General features: G+C 40.6%; 1 protein-coding gene across 24 annotated transcripts in view; it reads right to left on the bottom strand.

Annotated features, from left to right (window-relative positions):
- The window catches only part of LIMCH1 (LIM and calponin homology domains 1), a 320,832-nt gene that overhangs the window by 81,077 nt on the left and 217,547 nt on the right, over positions 1–22,208 (bottom strand). For 17 of the 24 annotated variants that reach the window (XM_081303315.1, XM_081303318.1, XM_081303309.1 and 14 more), the window contains 4 exons: positions 14,289–14,395; positions 9,874–9,904; positions 7,780–7,890; positions 1,241–1,436 (listed from right to left, as the gene is read on the bottom strand). In XM_081303315.1, coding sequence (XP_081159441.1) covers positions 1,241–1,436; positions 7,780–7,890; positions 9,874–9,904; positions 14,289–14,395 — 445 coding nt within the window. Of the gene's footprint in view, positions 1–1,240; positions 1,437–1,793; positions 1,986–7,779; positions 7,891–9,873; positions 9,905–14,288; positions 14,396–22,208 lie in introns of those variants that run through there. The other 7 variants (XM_081303310.1, XM_081303312.1, XM_081303311.1 and 4 more) reach the window with 5 other exon arrangements.

Below are 22,208 nucleotides of genomic sequence, written 5' to 3'. Positions count from 1 at the left end.
GAAAAGCATTTGACCAGTCATTGAGGATGAAACATCTACTAGGGAAACAGATGTTTGGTAGAGGAGTATGTTTTGGACTTCCACTTCTTGAGGCTAACGTTGTTATCCTATTTTACTGACAGAGATTTTTGTCCACTTAAAAATATTGGAACAATACTTAAATTCTTGAAGTCTCATTGTAAAATAAGCATAATAAGGGATGTCTCACAGCTAAAGAAGAGAAGTAAGTAAGATACTGTGAATCTCCAAGATTTGGGCTGAGGATGAAATGAGATGCTGTATGTAATTAACTCAGTAATTAACTCAGATTCTGGATACATTCCATACTCCAGTCCTTTTAGTAACACAGTTTTGTATCTTTTAGCTACAAAAGATAATTCTGGTCATAGAGAGTAGGTCTAAGTCCAGAAATTTATCACTAATCAAGCAATATATATAAAAAAATGGAAACAAAAAATTCCCCACTAAGCCTTGGTGTCTTTCTGCAACTTTTAAAATGCAGAGCCAAACCCCTTTCCCTTCCCAAACCTACAAAGATGCAAGATAAATAAGGCAAGCAGCTTCTTAAAAACAGGCACTAATTTATATCAGGTTACATGACCACACATTTTTGTAAGGAAAAATGATCATTCCATACAGGTGATATAAAATCTGTGGGGTTGAAATCAAATCCAGCCTCAGGGTGAACAGGCAGCCTGGGTTGTGCACTATACATTAAGGGCCACCTGCATCGAGCTAGACAACCGATCAGGTATCATAAGTACCAGATTGCCAAAAAATGTGCCAATTAAAGTCACACAATCCCAGGTTTCAGAAGTTTCCTAAGTGTGGGTAGCGCATTTCCAGTTTGCTGGAAGTGGATCCATTTTCACTTACACCGTGTGGTACTTGCTCAAACATTTCCCTTCCTCATACCCAGAGTACATAAACTTTAGCACACTTTATGAGCTAATGGTCTGCTGGCATCTTGATTCATCAAAGCCAAGTGAGGAATGATGTAACACGTTTTCCAATAGAAGATATGCTCACTGAGGCAGTGTTCAAATAAACTGCTGGCAACATCAACCAAAGTTCCGAGCACCATGAAAAACATTCAAAGACATTTTTTTTTCCCTACCGGTTTACAGAATTACCAGGTTCCAGCAAGGTGGTGTGGAATCATCCCTTCCCAGCTCTCTGCCATGCAGCCCTGGTTAATGATTAATTCCAGGATGTTCAGTTTATGAAGACTGCAACTTACCATCACTGCTTCCCCTGAGCACTACATCTGGCGAAGGTGTCTGCCTGGAGCGGGAGCCAAAGGAGTCTAGGCTGTCAAAGGAATCATCTCGGCCATGGCGAGGAGGGGAGAGAGAGTCACTGCGCTCGGAATCCCAGCAGTCGATGTAGCCACTGTCTCGGATGCTGCGTTTAGGACTCTCAATGTCATCGGTTTCCTGTACGAAAATAAAAAGAGTTACACAGACATTAATAAACAGATCTGGAAAATTGATCTCCAGTTCTCTCCAAAATATCCTGCATATCGAATCAGTAATGGCAACGTTGCAGCAACCAGTCATGGCAGATCTGATTTGCATCCATGGTCACTGTTCCATTCCTCAACCTTTTTCCATCGGGAAATCACCCGACATTTCAAACCAATAAATAAAACATCCCCAAGTAATGAATCCTCCATAATATTGAGCAAACAAACAAACAAACAAAGCAAAAGAATTAAGAGTGAAGGATCACAGTTTGGATTCACAATGATGCAATGATAGAGAAAAGCAAAAGTGAAAAACCAAAACCTTGACCTTGACCTGTCTTTCAGAATCCATAACTGCATGCCTGGACGGGGACTGCCCCCCTAGTTCAGCCGTGCAGCGGCTCCTGTCTATGCTATCTGGCAAATACAGACAGCATTTGTGTTAGCAGCAGAATCGGCTCTGTAAAATCCTGGAGCAGCATGCCTCCATGCCGTGCTACCTCGGAGGGAAATTCCTGCTCTGAAAGGGAGCTGTCTCTCTGAGGCAAAAAGTTAAAAAAAAAAAAAAGCAATGAAAAATATGCAAAATGCTTTTCCTGATGCTTCAGAAGAATCCAGGCATGCTCTTGCTCTCAGCCAGCTCTTGGCGCTGGGGGAGCTGAAAGCACTTGTAGCTGACCCACATGTTCAGAGCAGGGAGAACAATGGCTGTCTTTGACAGCCTGTGATTATAAATTCTTTCCAGCACAAGCGGCACATACTAAAACACTGAAACTCCAGCAGAAGAAAGGTCAGTCAAAGCCATCCTCACCCTCGGATTATAATAAAAGCCTTGTTCCCGCCAGTGTCTTAGCATTCATTACAATAGCCCAGGCTGACGAAAACAAAAATAACTCCAGTCACTCAAAGATAAACCTCAATTTAATATCCCCCAGACTGTCGCTTAAAATCAGGACTGAGGATAACACTGGCAGAGGGACATGTTCTCATCTGCAAAGACCGTAACGTCGCACTGTGGGTTTCCCAGGATGCTCGTGAAGGTCCCTTCTGCCTTCCCAATAAAAAGGCAAACTAAATAAATATTCTCCATGTTAGCAGTTTTGGAAACTGGTCTAGACTAAGATGCCCACAGGAGCTGAGGCCTTTGCAGGAAGTGCTTTATTGGCTGTTTCTATCCATTATATCTGGGTCCTCTGACACGTTCCCCGGAGGGAGGCATTGGGGGTTGGAGCGGCTGTAATTCAGAAGACACATGCAGGTTTTGCATCAAGAAAAGGGAGTGGGTAAGTGGGCAAGGGAAGGGCTGGGGAGAACCCTGCAGCCTCCACGCAGAGGACCTGATGGCCACTCCTGAAGAACCAGGTGACGATGGCCTCCATGACCCCAAGGCAGAAATTCTGTTTTGGAAATTAAGGCAGTTTACTTGCAGGTCAAAAGTTAACCAGGACTTGGAACAAAAGTCAGGCCTGAATAGCTGGAAAAGGAAGAACTCAGGACTCACTGACAAGTATTAACCTAAATTAGATATGGTTTTGAATTTCATTTCTTTGGAAACACAGTCAATATCTTGAATTATTTACCTACTGAGAATAGGTCAAATGGCTAAAAAACGAAGCTCACTTTTATTGAATACCTAGGGTCTAGGATCATATGTAACACGTTTTGAATGTCACATTACTTACTCCTTATAACCACCCAGTGATGTGGTCAGCATTATCACTATTTTTTGGTTTTTTGTTTTGGTACTGGGAATTGAACTCAGGGGCACTTAACCACTGAGTCACATCTCCAGCCCTATTTTGGATTTTATTTAGAGACAGGGTCTCACTGAGTTGTTTAGTGCCTCGCCATTGCTGAGGTGGCTTTGATCTCGAGATCCTCCTGTCTTAGCCTCCAAAGTCACTGGGATTATACAGGTGTGCCATTGCGCCTGGCGCATTATCATTCTCAATAGAAGGGAAAAAAAATAAGAAACAGAGAAGTTAAGTAACTTGACTGAAGTCATACAAGAAGAGGCAAAAGGTATGATTCCAAGAAGAGGCAAAAGGTATGATTCCAAAACAGGACTCTCTCTCTAAATCCCAAATGGTAAAATCTAAAAATACTCAGTCGTATTCTCCTCCACTGGACACTTCCTGCCTCCTTGACCTGTGGATGATGCTAACCTGGACTAACTAAATGCTCAGAACTATAAATAGTGCAAAAGGGAGGCTGTTTTGAGTAAGGGCTAAGAGCGTGTCTCAGAAGTCAGACCAACTGGGTTTAAATGCTGGCTCTATCCCTCGCCAGTTGTTTAGTCTCGACCTCATCTGTAAAATGGGGCTGGTAACAATACTACTTTCATAGGGTTCCTGGGAAGACTAAATGTTTGATATATGGAAGGCATTCAGAAAATTGCACAGCACAGAATTAGGACTCAAAATATCAGCTCTGGCTATGATCACTAATATATTTCCTCAGGTATAGAAGTTTCAATATGTAAATTACACCACATTTGCAAGTTAAGGACACAACTTTACACACACACACACACACACACACACACACACACTTCTCTCTCTCTCTATTCATATCCCATATCTAGATGCCTTGGGTCTAGTTCTCTATCAGGGAGGAGGGACACTCAGGGAGCTGGGCCACTGGTCACATATTGAAGGGACATGCCTATAAGCTGCTTCCGTGCAGCATTACAAAACTGAATTTTCGAGAAAACAATATCAGAAAGGTTTCCCCAAAGGCCCAACATCCCTCCCTCCCCCTCCACAAACCACAGGAGAAGAGGCAGGAAGGGAAAGGGAACATGTTTCTTGGAGCTGCAGCTGCTTTCTCACAGCTAGTAATGGAAAAGAAAAACAGAAAGGCCACCATGTCCGTGACTGTGCAGAAAGCCAAGAACAAACCCTCGGATCACATGCACGGGCGGGGAGCTGAACGGCACAACCAGGTTGCAAAGCTAAACCAGGCCACTGTGGTCATCCTTGGCCAAGCTGGTCCCCCAGGAACCGAGGGGTGAAGCAAGAGGGAGGACCTCTGGCCAGAAATAAAGATGTGGACAACTGGCAGACACAGTTTTATGGCCTTCCATTGAGTCACTGTGGTTTTTTTTTTTTTTTTTTTTGGTCACCTAAAGCAAAGCCTTTGGAGGCGGGCAGAAGATATAAACCAACGGGAAGATGGCACAATCTAAATTCCCCCTTTCTGGGGTCTCATCACGTTGGCTTTTCATCTTCGAGCTGAGTAGCTTTGTGTCTTTAGAAGAGAGCACACAGGGTGAAAGGGATAAGGCCAAGTCAACCCTTGTGCTAATTGCTAATTGTTCCAGGAACAGTGTTGATGAACAGGGTGAGGACTTCTGGCTTTCATGAACTTTTTGGATTATTTCCCCCGGCTGTCCTCTTCTTATCCCTTTGTGAGAGATAACGAGAAGCAGCTAGGATCAGTGGATGACTTTTGGTATCTGAGAAAGTCCAGATGCCTCCGCTTTACCACTTGACATTTTGTGTTTCCTTTGTGATTTATCAGGTAGCTCAACCCTACTCTAAAGTGTCTGAGAGTTCTCTTTCTCCAACACCCTCACTCATTCTCCACCCGCCACCCTCTGGCTATGGAAGTGATTCATTCCATGAACATGGACTGGGCATGTTCTCTGTGCCACCAGGCACTGTCTTGGTCCTGGGAACACAGTCTTGTACAAAAATCAACAAACACTCTGTCCTCATGAACCTTATGTTCTAGTCCAGAAAAACAAACAGAGGGATAAGAAGGGATGAGAGTCAGATAAAGAGCACCACCTTGACGGCTGACTCTCTAGTTCCAACCTGGAGATCTTGTTGGATCCCTTCAATCTCGGGGGTTCTTGTAGCAAACCCCTTGTTTGGCCTAAGTGTCCCTCCTTTGGGAGGCTTTCCCTTCTTTCTCAGTGAAAGGCACTGATCAGGCTTTCCAACAGCAGCAGCAACCATCTATGAAGACCTACTGTGTGCAAGACGGTGCTAAGGGCTGTGTGTTATGTATATTACAGAACTTAACAATTTGTCCCATAGTTAACAAATGTAAGTACATTTCTCCTACTAGAAAAATGAAAATGATCTGACTAATCTCCTTTGTGAAAGACAAAATATTGATCTTAAATTTATTTCAGCCTGTATCTGTGCAGAATAGGTCTCATCTGTCCCTTAATGTGTTGTCTACTTCTTCTCCAGTAAAAATACCTACAATTTTTAGCTGTAATAAGTCTACCATTCCCAAGTCTTTCCTTGCAGGTAGGTAGGAATATGTGACCAATTTTCAAGTTAACAGGGGTTTGTCTTAGTCTGTTTTCTGTTGCTATGAGGGAACCTCACAGAGGAGGTAATTTGTAAAGAAGAGAAATTTATTCCTCATGGTTCGGGAGGCTGAAAATTCAATGTCAAGGTGTGGCACCCGTTGAGAGTTCAGAACATGGCAGGGGGCATCACATGGCTACAGAGTGCTCAGGCAAAGAGAGCCCGCTTTTATAACAAAGCCACAGCCAAGATAACAAACCCCTTGGCAATAACAGCATTAATCCAGTCCCTCATCACCTCCTAAGGGTCCCCCCTCTCAATAGCGTCACAGTAGCAATTAAATTTTAACATAAGTTTTGGAAGGGACATTGAAACCATGGTAGGAGTGTCATGTGACACTTTTTGGAAGTGTGTTTAGGGGGAAGGCACAGCCCTTTCTTCATCTCATTCCTCTTTCTTCCTGACCTGAATGTGGTCATGACAGGTGGTCATGACCATGACAGCTAGAGCCTGAGCAGCTATCTTGGACCAGCAGGGGATAAGCCTGGGGTGGAGGATGACAAGCAGAAAGAAGAGGCTGGGCCCTGTCATGGGACGGAGGTGGAACCCCACACCAACCCTGGACTCCCACACCAACACAGGACTGCTCACCTCATTCATGTTATTTTGAGGGTTTTTTGTTTGTTTTGTTTTGTGTGTGTGTAGCATTTCCCACCTGAACCCAATCCCGACAAAATAAGAACACTTTAAAGAAGTTTAAAAACGGTGAGCCATCTATTATTATTCAAGTACAAATTTAATATAAAAACAAACACTTAGACTTCCCCAAGCCAGACTGGAACTTTGTGGATTTTTTCTAAGAATAGAGTCTGATGAAAAATTGCAGGACAAACTCAGAGTTAAGACGAAGAAACAATGTGTTGTGCTTCATTGTGTGGGTGTGTTTATTTAATTTTTTACAATAATTTAGCTTAAAGGACTTTGTTTATATGTGTCCTGACCAATATGAAAGCTTTGTCCATTTATAAATACATGAGCCAGACTGCCCCTGGCCAAACGTGAACATTGCTAGCTTGAATTTAAGGAGAGCACATTATTAGAAAGCTGGAACAAATTCTTGCTTTCAGAGGTTGCAAAGAACTGAAAGTCTCTCAAGGAGTCTCATTTCCTTTATTTTGCAGGTTAGGGAAGTGAGAAAAACCAAGGCCTCAAATCTTTGTGTTCTAATAGGGCCTTTTCCAAAATTCATGACTGGATTACAAGTGAATTTATCTGTTCACACTGAGGCTGGCTGGGAGGCTTCTCTTGGATTACATAACACTTTATACTAATACTTAGGATGAGTTATATGTATTGCTCAATCTCATAAAAGATCACTCAGGAAGGATCATGAAGGATCGTGAAGCACGCTACTGTTTTTTTTGACAATTTCCTACCTTAGGTCAGTCTTTCCCATAATCTAATAAAAAAAATCAATCTTAAATAATGATCAAACAAAATGTTACACCAAATAAACAAATCAAGCTTTTAAAAATGTCTCCTGAATTTCCAGGTCATTCAAATACAATGGCCATACAATGCACATATTAGATGAGAATGTTTCTAATTCTCACTCTTGGCCAGGGTGGGTGCCAAGGCAAGAACTTGGCTGATGTGACTCACCCACATCAAGGCCCTGATAGGCAAGCAAAGTGACCTTTAGGATAAAAGTGCAGAGCAAGTGTTCATTTTTTGCATAACACTGCATTGTTTAATTCAAGTTTATTCCCCCAAGAAAGCAAGCCCTGAGCTCCTTGGCATACAAAGCCAGACACTGACAGATTGCATTTGCTCTTTTAGAATAAAAGTTGGACTGGGCTCAGATTTTCTGTTCTCCAAAGGTATAAAAGTTCAGGTAGGTTTGAGATGCATGAGGCAAAAATGTCATTGGTAAGACGGTCATTTCCTTGAGCATGACATCTTTGGCTGTAATCATCTTAAAAACAAGGACAAGTATTGCTTTTTCCCCTTATTTAAACCTTATGGGATGGAGAAGAAAAGTTATGTTACCTTTCTCATCTGCGCCAACAATCCTTCGAACTCCTTCAGGTTCAAGGTAGTTCCGCTATAGGACGCACAGCTGTTGGCAGCTTTTCCCAGCCAGTAAATGGTAACTAATACCTGTGCAACGAATAACGCAGAAAAGCAGGAGAATGTGCCCTCAAGAGTGACGTTTAAACCAAGAAATCAATCAGTCACTAACAGGAAGGCAGGAAGGAGAGAACATGCAACATTGACTTGTACAAACCACACGTATGTGGTACCCCTTAAATGGAAAATCATTTTAATAACAACTCAGTGCCGTCCCAGTCAACACAAAACAGGATTTGGTAGTGGAAGTAAGACTCCAGTTTTAGGGAAAGTTTGGTCGTGAGAAAGTGATCCATAAGTCAGCAAGAAGAAAAACGACATCCTCCCAAATTATTTTCATGTAGTGAAGATTTCACAATCAGGAGGCAACATATTTCAGAAACTCTTTGGAGTCTTCACCTAGATAAGCAATGGAAGGGACTGTCAATTCCTTTTGAAACAGGTGCTTTTGGAGGCCCTCAATTTCTACTTGTGGGCACAGAGGTTCTGCAAAGACCAATGGCAAAAATCTCAAAGGGCTGATGAAGGTTAACGAGTGCTTCCCAGCATAATTATATCTAATTAAAGTCAGAAGAAAGCAGTACAATGAAGAATATTATCAGATACCCCACTAAGGAGCATAGTTGGCTTCCTATTCTATGATGGGGAAGTTTTAGCCTTGACACACTTGCTATCCTTGGATATTTAAGAATGTCTGTGAATACTCAATGGTCTGAAGCTACCATCCAAAATCAATTTTGTTCTGTCTTTCCAAAGAATCTGTCCACAAGAGCAAATGCTCTTTCCATTGATTTTCCCAGAAAACCCCGCAGGAGTCGGCTACAAATGAGCTCCTGGGAGCTGAATTACGGAGGACTTGAAGGTCGTCTAAAAGCTCAGACTATGATTTTATTTTCACATTCTGTCTTACTGCTTCCACCAGGCTGGGAAATACTTACTGTACCTCCTTCCACTTGGTAGGCCAGAAAATGCTTTGGACCATGTGATATAGGTATATGGTTCCAGCTGGCCACAGGCCCAAAATATGGTTATGTGCATCCATACTAGGATGTGATTCAGTTTCTACCTCTGTGGGAAAATTTTACATCATGAATCCTTCAAAACTTCCAGAAGGTCTTTTATTAAATGGCTGCTTACAAATAAATTTCTAGAGAACAGACAATTCCAAATGTCAGAACATTAACTAGGACCATAAAATAACTAATGTGTGCAGAATATGAAGCTGTCTTGAAAAGTATAATAAGATAGACTGTGTTGTGTTTTCGATTATGGGTTTTCTGATTTGTTTAAAATTGTATGATGAAAAAAATGGCACATGTCCCTAGTTGTATAGAGGAAGAAAAAGAAGGTAAGAATGAGAATGTCAATCAAATAGATAGCACCTGGAAAATTAAAAAAAAAAAAGTGTGTGTGGGGGGGGTCACAGCTAACTTTTCTATTTTAGATGCAGAAAGTAACTTCTTACATTCTTCAATGTAAATTAAAACAAAAAAAAGCACATACTTGCTTTTTGAAAATAAGATTTAACTATAAAATGTTGATTTGAGGAAGTACTAATAACAACTCAAAAGATTCCTAGGAAAACAAAAATACAACCAGCACAGGGCCATGGTCGCAGTCAATTCTATTCCTATTATGCTGATCTTTTCCTAAAACAATTTGCCCAACAGCTTAATTTAATAATTCCATCTGGGCCTACAAATGGAAAGTGGCTAATATTAGTGTTGAGTCTGATCGCTGTGGGTTTTAAGAAACTGAATCACAAACAGAACACAAGCTTTCATTTTTTTTTTTTTCTGGATTGAGCACTTAACTAATTAAAGAGAAACCTCTCAAATCTACTATTTTTAGCTTTATCACAGTCATTAATTATTCCATCAGAGACACACACATACTTTTTTTCTAAGAAGGACTCTTTGCAGCAAGGCACATAGGAGGCATTGAACTTAGCTTAATGTTGAACCATCAGAGTCAGAAGTAAACAAGTTTGGCAATGGAAGTGAAAGTACTTACATTTTTCAGCTTCCTACTATAGTCGAGGCTCCTAGGTGAGGAAAAGAAAATATTATCAGAAAAGCAGTTTCTCCCTTCAACACCCCTAAGATGCACTTGCAGCTAACACATATAATGAAATCAGAAGAACAGAGTTTTTTAAGGTCTAAGACTATTTCAGGCAGTGGATAAAATTGTTTATCAAACAAAATGTAGGGCAAGGTAGGATTAAAGCTCCACTGCACACTGCGGAATGATGAATACTTTGTAACATCTGGAAAAGAAAGAATTCTGTTTAGAACGGGAACTATTTGTTTTTGAATTCTCAAAGCTTAACTCTTAAAGATTTTGCCTTGAATGAAATCTCATTGCACTTCCAAAATCTTCTACATGCAAGTACTTTGAAAAGGTCTGAAACCTTACTTAATTAAATAGATCTGGAAATATGAATAGAAGAAGCAACACTAGCCAAATATTTTCCCCCTGCTCTGGACATAAATTAGCATTGGGAATTAGCCATAGACAGGAAAATATGCATGCTATGTTCAAATATATGCACATGTGTTCTGAAAGACACATAAATGTTTACCCTCAAACTATAAACAACAAAAGCTACTCGATGGCTGTGAGCAATACATGCCTGTCATCCCAGAGTCTCGGGAGGTCGAAGTAGAAGGATCATCAGTTTGAGGCCAGCCTGGGCAACTTAGCAAGACCCTATCTCAAAATAAAATTTTTTCAAAGGGGACTGGAGAGGTAGTTCCGAGTGGAATGCTTCTGGGTTCAATCTCTAGTACTGCAGGGTAAGGGGGGGTTCTACTTGATGGTATTTTCTAAATATTCATATAGTAAAATAACAAAAATTTCTACTGAACTATTTGTTTCATTAACATGTCAACAAATGAAAAACAGGGAAAAACAAATGTTTTTTTTAATTCATACTAATTTCAGTGAGGAGGGAAGCAATGTAGAAATTCTATCATGTAAACAATGAAGAATTCCTGAGAATATTTAGACATTTAGACCCTGGGTACTTCAGTTACAATGAATATTCTGACTTAAAAATACACATGAATAAATAGGTGGCAATTTTAACTCAATTAAGACTGGAAAAAAAGGTGGTCCACTTCAGAGATAAACCCACCATTGGGGACTTGGATGAAAAGAATTGATGCAATTTGGGTTTGATTAAGAAAATGTATTCACATTTCCAGTTTTAATAGATAAAGATGGTATGTCATAATCTGCTTAGATATCCACCAAGATAAATTAAACATGTATCAGAAAAATGGATAAAATATCTATAAAAGATTTAAAATTCTTACAAAAACCAATATAAGGGCTAGGATGTAGTTCAGTGGTAAAGTGCTCTGGAGTTCAATTCCAAATATTAAAAAAAAAAATTGGTGCTGAGGATTTAGCTCAGTGGTAGAGTTCTTGCCTGCCATATGTGAGTCCCTGGGTTTAATACCCAGTATCACAAAAACAAACAACAACAACAAAAACTTAGATGCTCAGGAGCAATCCATAGTCTTTTTGTATTTTCATCCAGCTGTTTCAATTCCTTGAAAAGTTCTTTGCTGTGTGCATTTCTGGATCATGCTTTCATTTCCCATCAAAGTTGTCTGGCATCCATTACAGGTAGAGTTCACTAAATTACACATGCAGTAATCATTTACAGGTTTTTCCTGCTTTTTTTTGGGGGGGGGGAGTCTACTCAAGTTACTACTCAAAAAAAAAAAAAAGGTAAAGAAAATTACCTATAATAAAAGCTAAAGAGTTTTGTTTTTTTTTTTTTTAAAGATGATTTCAGGAGCACATCCCAGTTTCCTCTGTGGGATCCACCCTCTACCTGATTGCTTACACTATCCGTTGATGTCACCAAGATGCTCTGCATCTCTGCGGTTGTCCTGCTTAACTCTCAGAGGGGAAATCAAAGAACTACAGAAGTTGTACGTTGATCCTCCCTAGCTATAATGTCCATGTATGTTAAAAGTTGGCCCTGTACAGTGCCCAATTAAACCAGCTTCCATCATAAAAAGTTGGGAAGTAGATAGCATCTGGCACGCTCTACTCCTTACCAGGACCAGAAGCAACAACTTGCTGAGGGTTATAAGCCAACTCACGGCATCATTTTGACATAAATTAGTTATGATTTTCTAAATATTAATACAATGTGAAATTTTATGCAAAATGATTCCATCCTTGCTGCCTGGGAACTCCTCCGTCCACCATACTCACTCTTCAGAAGGATCCTTCAACCACACTGGTTTATTTTTCTTTAAACATCGCACATACACACACACACACACACACACACACACACACACAAATCATGCTGTTTCTCTCCCAAGTCCTTCTTCTGCCCGGAGTGTCCTACAGACCTTCCCAGGCTGGTTCTTGCTTCCTGTTCATGTCTTAGCACCCAGCCTTGCCTGAAATGCTACCGCTTCTGAGAGGCCACCCTTGACCACCTCTGGACAGGTCACTGTGTTTCACATCTGTTTTTTCTTTTCAGTACATTTGCTCCCTGTGATTATTTTTCTGTTCATTTAATTTGCTTCTCACTTCTTGACACTGGGGTGTAAATTCCAGATGAGCCAAGGACCTTGGTTATCTTGTTCATTCCATTTCTCTAGTGCAAGAAAGTATGGGACACATAGGAGCTCCCCAGCAAATACGTGCCAAGTGAATTACTGCAAAGTGCCAGCGTCACAGAGGAAGGCGATGCAAAAGAATTACATAAAGAAGATAACTGGGTGAGTGACAGAAAGATTAAACAGGGAAGAAGATGAGGAGAAGAAATGCAAAAAGGGAGATAGATGGGGACATGGCGTAAAGAAGGGAAGGGAGTCAGAAGACAGAGGAGGAGATCGAACAAAGGAGAAGGAAAGGTCGAAGGGATGGGAAAAGAGAAAGATGGTCCATAATTAAGAAGTGACTATGTCCATGAGTCACTGGCCTAAGTGATGTTTCTCCCTTTTGATTGCTTTCTGTACCTTTGACTTGATACCTCTTTTTTCGAAGCTGGTTGTTCTAACAACCAGGTCTGCACTAAGCAAACTCTACTTAGACTCAGACCAGAGAACATTCTGTTCAATTCCACTTTATAGATGAGGGCACAGGGCTTTTGCAGTAAGGGAGCTTAACTGGGACCACCCATCCAGGGAGATGCAGGCCTAGGGCTAGACTCTGATTTCCTGATGCCTTGTTTTTTTATAGATCAGCAATAAAGGTGATATGGGCTATAAGTTTCTAAAGCAAATTATTGTTTAAAGTGGCTCCAAAAAAATGTATGTGGCTGCCGACACTCAGAGTGAACTTTCCTTCACCCTCTAAGCAGCGTGTGTGACTAATTATTACCTATGATGTTGCACAGTTACTATTGTTTCTGGTTTCTTGCCATCCAGGTGAAAGTACAAATGTGAGATGAGGCAGAACCTAATATAATTTCCTAAGGAACAATGATTTATAGAGGCCAGATTTAGATCCTGTAATAAATGGAGCATGTGGTAGCTATAATTTTTATTCCATTATTATTATTTCTTTTACTTAACTAAAATTTTTCCACAAAAAAATATTGAAGAATTGCAGATTGACAACAGACAAGTAATCATGGATAATCAATTATGGCTGACTCTCTCTCTAGTCATGAATCATCTAATCTAATATAAACCCCCATAGTTTCCATTCGCCCATATTTTCTCCATTATTATTATTAGGTCAATGTTATTTTAATCAAGACTAGCAAATAGAACAAGACTAGTAGCTCTAAGCTTTGACTTCTCTCCTTTTCTGTTTTATCATGATAAGACAATTCCAAAAATTGCCAATTCACAGATCCTGTCTAAGCAATCCAGCTTATTACTAAAACATATTCATGTGAAATATTGTTTGACTAAGGTAGAAAAATGTTCTGTATGAAATCAGAACTTCAGGAAAGTTCTCTCTGCCATCTCCCAAGGACATTTCCTTTCCTTACCCTGGCCATGAGCTATTTCCTTACACAGAAGTACCCTGCTTCTTCTTTGATTCTGGCATTCTGTACCAAAGAATTCTCTGTCCCCAAACATGATTCACTGAAGGCATATAGTCAAGAGCAGCCATAGTTTTTTGTGTGTAAGATACATAGACTCGGTGCATATTTCTCTCTTGTCTCTCCATTGAGCTTTATAACATTTTCCTCTTCTTCAAAATTCTAACTCTATGTGAATGACTACTGCATTTGAAAAAAAAATAAGTTTGAGCAGAATGAAAGCCACAAACAGAAGGCAGGCAGGAAGGCCAACATGTCTGGAAAGCGGATTCTTGACCTTCACATTTTTACTTTATTAGGCATACCCAACTCTCTGCCTCTTAGAACTTACAACATTATCACCAAACTGTAAATCAAACCTAAAGGGGTTTCCCTTAAACATAAATCATGCATTACTTACTTGACCGTTGCTCTGTTGGACGTATCCTGGAGGTCACTCGGGTCAAAGAGTTGAGATTCTTTAAGGCCGAGCTCTTTACAGCCTCTCAAGAACAAGATAATATTGTCCTGGAAGGAAGAAGACAAATCCAAGTCTATATTATCTTAGATCATGCTTATGAACGGGTCCCTCCTCATTAATAGTCCAAATTGCTATAGGCACATCAGCATGAAGACAGCTAGATCAGACTGAAACCCTGGACTTTTGCATTGCAAAATTATACTTCATTAGGAAATGCCAGAGTAAATGGATACTGTAAACTCCCCAACCACTGCCATGCCAAGTTCATTTCTCCCCTTTATCTTGACACATTTATAGCTATAAGCAAAATGTTATTATAAAGGAGAACATAGCATCTTTTTAGGGAATAACATTGAATAAACAAGGTATTTGCCATTGCTTCAAAATTCTTTGTCCATTTCTTATGGCCTAAAACCTGGTTCATACTGATTTTTAAAAAAAATAATTATAGGTTTTGGTATCTGAGAGGTTTTCTTATCTTCAGGAAGTTTTTCTTATTAATGAATCTAAAATATATCCTTCACATATTTTACATTCTTTATGGGTTTGACTGATAATACCTTTTTGTGGACTATAAATTGAATGAAAAGCAAATATATATACTTAATTAGAAGATATATATATATATACACACACACACACACACATATATACATGTATATGTGTACATATACACATATACACACATGTATACACACACTTAATTGGGAGTGGGTAAAGGATGGACAAGAATAACTTTTGAAAATGCAAAAACTCTCCACAGAGTGAAAATTTCTCTCACAGTTACAAATTTACTTTGAATTGTCAGAGTGGCAGGCAGGACGGACCATTAAAGAGAGGTCTGGTCTTCGTCTGTCGTAGTCCTTAGAAGTGAACTGTTCTGAATGGGTCATCCTTTTGGAGCTCTAGGGTATTTGTCGACAGGTTTATCAGTTACAAGTCTCTAGCTGTCCTCTTCCCCAAAGACTTCAGAAGGTGCTAACTGACCCCATCACTTAGGGAAACCTACAGGACAGGAAACGGCACTCCAGGAGGCACATAAATGAGAATCCATCTGAATGTTGTAAGATGCTACAAACATCTGAACTGATGGTGACAATTACTGAATCATATTCATCAAAGTGCAGTTCAATGAAAAGAGCAGAAAAAGTAGCACTTTCAGTTAACCAGTGTGTAGCCAGGATTCCAAGACCCCCAAGATTCCTGCCCCCACATCCTATATAGTCTCCCCTCAACTGTGAGTAAAACCTAGGAATATGATGGGATGAATATGATGGTTCTGCACTAATCAAAAGAAACATGGTCTGGGATTGACCTAATCAAATGAGCCTTTAAAAGGTAAGTGAAATCAGGTTTCTTGGTGGCCATGAATTCTACAGCTGCAGAAAGAGAAATTCTGTTAACTACCACAAGAACTTGGAGAAGGCTTGGCAGATGCTCAGATAGGATCCTAGACTCCACCAGCTCAGGTGAGAGACTGAGCAAAGAGCCCAATTATGGCATGTCTGGGCTTCTGACCTACAGAAAATGTGAGAAAATAAATGGGCATTGTTTTAAGATGCTAGCTTAATGGCAATCTTTAAAGCAGTAGTAGAAAGGATTAATACACCCAGGCTCTTAACAATAGTGAGAGCAATAAGTTGTGACCTTTCTCTATCTCATATTACATGCCAGGCATTCTTACCACAGCTGTATATATGTGTACACACACACACACACACACACACACACACACACACATCAACTAATTTAATCCCTGCACAACTTTATGAAGGAGGTTCTGTTTTTCTTATCCTCATTTTGTAGACGAGCAATCTGAGATCCAGAACAGTTAAGCAAATTGTCCAAGGTCACAGTCAGCAAAGGATGGAGGCTGCAAAGCCACAGGGCAGGTATGGAGCTTAAACCTGAAATTGAGGCCAGCACCAAAGGGAGATGAAGCTATGGGGCGGGTGACTCAGAGGACCCTGGGGATGCAAAGACAGGTTGTTGGAAGTCCAGGGGTGCTGAGTCTCAGAATTGAATGCCCAAATCTGTGATGTAAGGGGATTATTTGGGAGTGCAGCTGGCCTAGGATACAGTGTGAAGGAGGGATTTAAGAGGAGTGGGACAGGGGACGGAAAGACCAATGAGGAGATGCTGCACTCACTTCCTCCACCAAGGGGCTGAGGGACCGGTAGCCCAAGACGCCTGCTTTCTGTATAAGGCCCTGGGCCTTTTCAACAGTCAAGATGTGTCATCACTCACAAACCCTGTGTCACCAACCACGGGAGCTCCTGAGGGTGACTGAGCTGGTCGCACACACCTGAACTTGTCCTTCTCCTTTAGTTACTCTCCATGTTTTAATGATCAAATTTAGTTGTTCCCACCCACCTCCTGAGCGTCACAGTTTCCCACTTTCTTGGTAAGAGATTTTTCATTGACTCATTTTGTGCCAGGGAGAAAAGAAAAGTAACAGCAAAGGAAGAAGAAAAAAAGGGGTAGAAGAATATTGAGTCTTAAGGACCCAGATTTTCTACTTGCACATTGATCATTCTGTTACTAAATATAATAACTTTCCTCCTAATAACGTTATTTTGTCCTAATATTTTACCATATGTGAAAATGAATGGTTTTAGATTCCTTTTTGTTTCCCAGTTAATTTTGTGATCACACAAACACACTTACCAGTGAACCTGGGTAGTCAGGTGCCGTCTTGCTTGCTTCTAGATCTAGGTCTACCCCCAGTATCAAAAAGTGGCTTTGCCCCATACCCAGGCCCCACAGATTGGGCCACACTGCTTCCCAGAAACAGCAAAACCAAGACCCCATCTCTCAGGCACTTGCTCTTATTTCTGTAGTAGAGAAGCAGTGTGAAGACTAGGAGCGCGTGCAGACTGTTGATTTGGTACATTTACATATGAATGGTTTGTTTGAGAAATGAGAAGGAAAAACAGAATAAAAGTCAGTACCCCACATTATTATTAGCATATTTATGAGCACATATTGATATAAAATTGCTACAATAAAGTATTGTTGAAAATGGGGAAATATTTTGTCAACATGAGAACCAAAGCTCCCCAGTGATTTCTTTTTTACAACGGCTTTAATTTTAATTTATTTTAAATTTTATTTATGGTTCTTCAGTCAAGAAAGTGGGTTCAAGGTCAGTGAAATCTTTTTAGATGTCAAAAGACCATGTTGGTGACTTATGTGAGGCATTTTATAATACAGACTAAACATTGGTAGCTTACATTCACTGAGCATTTACCATGTATCCGATCTGTTCTAAGCATGCATATGGATTCTCCCTTTTATTCTCAAATCAGACATAGGCAGTAGGTATTATCATTGTCCCCATTTTACACATGAGGAGTTGAGGCATGTCATGCAGCTACAATGTCAGCCTCATGATTAATCAACCTAGCAGATGGAAATGAAGTGTAATTCCTTTTTCCGCCTCTCTAATTTTCCAGGTGCCTTGATTTTTATTCTGCTTTCCTGACATTTGAATTTGACTTATTTTCCTTGCATTTTCTTCTTTTCCATGATTTTCTGCTTCCTGCTGCCTCCCACCAGCACACAACCCCCGACCCCCTCCACACACCCTCTTTGATTATTTGGCTCTGAAACTCTGAAACCACTGGCTCTAACCCTTTAACAACTTGAAGGACACCATATTGAGAAAAGGGTGCCTCCCTCATTTGCAGCTCCACATTTCAGGAATAGGAAACAAACTCCTTAACTATTGAATAAGGCAACTCCAAACTAAGACAGTGACTAGTACAGACACTCAGGTGAGTATTTCCCAGGACATTCCAGTATCTTTTTGATTGGCTTTTAAGCTCTGAGTGCCTCTTGCCCAGAGGAGAGTAATGGATGGGTGTTGGTGCTCTCTAGGAATCATCTGAGACCAAAATAAAGAACAAGGATGTGATTCCCAGGAGGCAGAGGACTGTGGCTCCCCAGAGTCTCAGGAAAAGTAAGGAAATGTTCTTTCTTTGTGCCTCCCCAGATGTTTGCGTGCAACCCTGAACACCACGGGCTCTTCAGCACGCAGCCTGCAAACACTGAGCCTCTGAGCTGCAGCAGCCTGAACAGTTTGGGCCTGGAGATTTAAATAACTGCAGGTCTGTTTCCAGCTCCTTGCTGCATCCTAATGATGCTGGAGGGAGGCCAGGCCCCAGTCAGGAGAAAAGCCAGAAGGAAGAGCCACCAGGCCAAGAGCTAACAAGGGCAGCCACTGCAGCAGGCGAGAAGCACTGTGCTTTTAATTGCACAAAATGCACGCTGTAAATTCTCGTCTGCCTTCCTTTCACACTGAGACTTTCCCACATTTACAGTTTCAAGCAAAATCCACATCTTCGTGTTTTAAGTTCACAGTCTAACAGTGTCTCATTCCCTAAAGAGAAGAGGGAGACACTGATTTACTATGATGTCTATTCTATTTAGTTCTTACTAATGCACAGCAACAAACCCACTGTGACAGGAGTTTTTTAAAAAATAGTTTATGTACAACATTTTTGTTTATTAATTTACTTTTTATATGGTGCTGAGGATCGAATCAGTGCCTCACACATGCTAGGCAAGCGCTCTGCCATGGAGCCACAACCCAAGCCCATGACAGTAGTTTTAAAAAGAACTTTTGAAAGTACTCTTCAAAAAAAGTCAATATCACAAAAACAATTAAAAAATTATTAAAGAGACATATTGACCAAATGCACTGTATGACCCTTATTTGTACCCTAGATCCAAAAAGACAAATAAGCCTCAAAAATAACTTTTCGATGTAAACCGTCTATTGGATGATTCTGCTGAATGAATGCTAATTTTCTTGTGATGATAATGAGGCTGTGTGAGAGAATGCGTTCGTTTTAAATCATGCATATGAATTATGTAGGGGTAAGTCATCATAATGTCTACACCATAACTTGCCAATAAACTTTTATAAATTGTGTGTGTGTGTGTGTGTGTGTGTGTGTGTGTGTGTGTATACACGTATATTTTCACACATTGGGGAAAGAGAAAGAAGGACAGAAGATAGGGAGGGAAAGTGAAAGGCAGGGAAGGAGAAAGAGGCATTGTGTTTGTGTCTTTTTCCCTGTACAGAGATAAGTAAATATGGCAAAATATTAACAGTTGGTGAATCTAGGTCAGGGGTCCATAAACATTCTTTGTGAAGGATTTGATAGTAAATATTTAACATTTTAGACCATGTGGGCCACGCGGTGGTCTCAAGAACTCAACTCAGTTGTAACCAGACCACATGTCAATGAATGTGTGTGTCTGCATTCCAGAACATTTCATTTACGAAAGCAGACATTGGGCTGAGTTTGGCCCACAGGCCGTATTTGGCCCACCCTGTGCGGGTGGAGCATATACCGTTATTTGCTAGGCCATTCTTAATGACTTTTCTGTACATCTGAAAAATCTCCAAAAAATGTGGGAAAAGGTTCTTAAATTTATAAAAATAGATTTGATGAGGTAGGTTTGAGTTTACTGGCAAAATCAATTCTACAAAATTCAAAGAAAAATGGCTGTCACCTCTGAGATAAAAGTCGCTGAGGTCAGTGCTCAGGTGCGACTGATGGAAAGTTACCATTCCTGGCTAACTGGAAAATTCTGTAATATGAGTCTCAATTCAACACAGAGGCTTGACATTAAGTTCCTGAAAGAGTCTATTTTGCACTAGGCTAATATTAACATATGGATTTAAACCACTAAAGTTTGTGTAACTACCATGCATTAAATCCTCCTTGTTTAGGACCCAGTGGTTTCCCATTTCATTAATTTGTGGGACTGCTCTGTGTATGAAAATGTTCCCCAGGGGCCTTGGTTCAGACCTTGCTTACTGCCCTCCCAGGGCCTCTTCCTCTGAAGAAATCCTAGTACCTGGCTCCCTTCCCTTTTTACTCCAAAGGCAAGATGAAGGAATGGCTCAGGATGCTCTCTAACCCAAGTACAGCCAAGTCCCCAACATGTGATAGGTGCTTACTAAATATTTCAATAAATTAAATACAGTGGGCTAGGTACTCTTCTAAGCAAGTATAACAATGAATGAAACAACAAAGTTCTATAGTATTTGACATCCATTAAATACCTGGATTTGTTCAAGAAGCACATAGAGGTCTGACATAAGACAATGGAAATCAGAGACTAAATATATCGAAGAACACAGCCTAATATCTTTGAAGGACTTCAGTTAGCCTCTCAGCCTCATGTGCTGTGTGTCCTTGGGCATACTTCCTAACCTTTCTGATCTTCATATTCCTAATCCATAAGTGAGGGATGCTACCTACCTTGTATATATGTCATAATCACAGTAAATATATAGTAAGAACTTGGCTCAGTATTTGGTACCTTTTAGGAACTCATTATAGTAGTCCTCTCTCCACTTATCTTCAGGTTTCCCCTCCCCACCCCAGAGGTTTCAGTTATCCATGGATAATCATGGTATAAAATATTAAATGGAAGACTCCAGAAATAAACAATTCATAAGTTGTAAATTGTGTGCTATTATGAGAAGTGTGATGAAGTCTTGTGCCAAGCCACTCGATCCCTCTGGAATGTGAACCACCCCCAAGTGCAGTGTAACCAGGCTGTATACACTACCTACCTGTTAGTCACTTTGTAGTCATCTCAGTTATCAGACCGACTGTAGGAGTATCACAGTGCTTGTGTTCAATTAACCCTTATTTTATTTAATAATGGACCCCAAACACAAGAATAGTGATGCTGACAATCTTACTGTAGTTATTTTTTATAATTGTTCCATTTTATTATTAGGTATTATTGTTAACCTCTTACTATGCCTACTTTATAATTTAAACTTTATCAGATGTGTATGTATAAGAAAAACCATATATATGAGGTTTGGTACTGTATGAGGTTTTAGACATCTATTAGGGGTCTCAAACTGTATTCCTTACTGTGTACAGAAGGTATTATAGTGACAGTCTTGTTCACTCCAGTCAGAAAGGAACTCTGGATGATGAGTTGAAGAACAGCTTAACCATTTATGAAAAACAGACATACTACACATACAGCCCTTGCCAGTTACATGGGAGATGATTAAGGAAAACAAAGTAGTTACTGCTGTTGTTACTGGGTTGTTATTTACCACTAGTTTGGCAGTCTTATACACAGCCAGACTCAAACTTAGAGCCATGCTATATACCAACCGCTCACGCATCAGGTAGCTGCTGATGAGTCCTCATTTTAAATCATTACACAGAAATAACTTGTATAGTGATTCCCAGTTCAGTCCAGAAACACTTTCTTCACCCCGAGTGCCCATGAGGGGAGTAGGAATGACAGGATGGAGCAGAGCGATTCAGAGGGAAGATGGGTTCAGAACCACCTGGCAATGCAACTCTGGCCACAGTAGGATGAAGGATCCTAGCAGCTCATAGCCTCAGAGAGGCTGTTTCCACCTAGGACAGCACTTTAGGAGGAAGGAGAGGAGTGTGGCCGGGGGAACCAGCAGGGCATTCCATAGAGGCCCTGGGACACACCGCTGCCCATCCAAGCCTTCCTCCCTCTTTCCTTCAGAAGGGTCTGCTGCCACCTTGCCCTTGCTCAGAAGTCCTTTACACCTGCAAGGGGGCTCTTCCTCCTTGACCTGCTGCATACAGCAAGCAACTTTCTGGCTTTGAGGCAGGCGCCCAGTTTTCTGTGGTTCTAAGGAAACCAGGGAGGGAATGACATGCTCCCTGTGTAGCCACTCACCTTGGCTTTATTTCTTTAACACCAGATGGGAAACATCAACCTGGTGGTGGATTTATAATTCACAGAAATTGAAGCTAATGCATATTTGGGTTTCATATGAATCCACACACCTCGACTCTCAGGTTTTTGTTTTTCTTCTTTTGCAGTGATGGC

The sequence above is a fragment of the Spermophilus citellus genome (assembly GCF_964194105.1).
Source record: "Spermophilus citellus genome assembly, chromosome: 8".
Lineage (NCBI taxonomy): Eukaryota > Metazoa > Chordata > Mammalia > Rodentia > Sciuridae > Spermophilus > Spermophilus citellus.
Note: the sequence above shows the minus strand (reverse complement) of the source record. Positions and strands in the feature narration are given on the sequence as shown.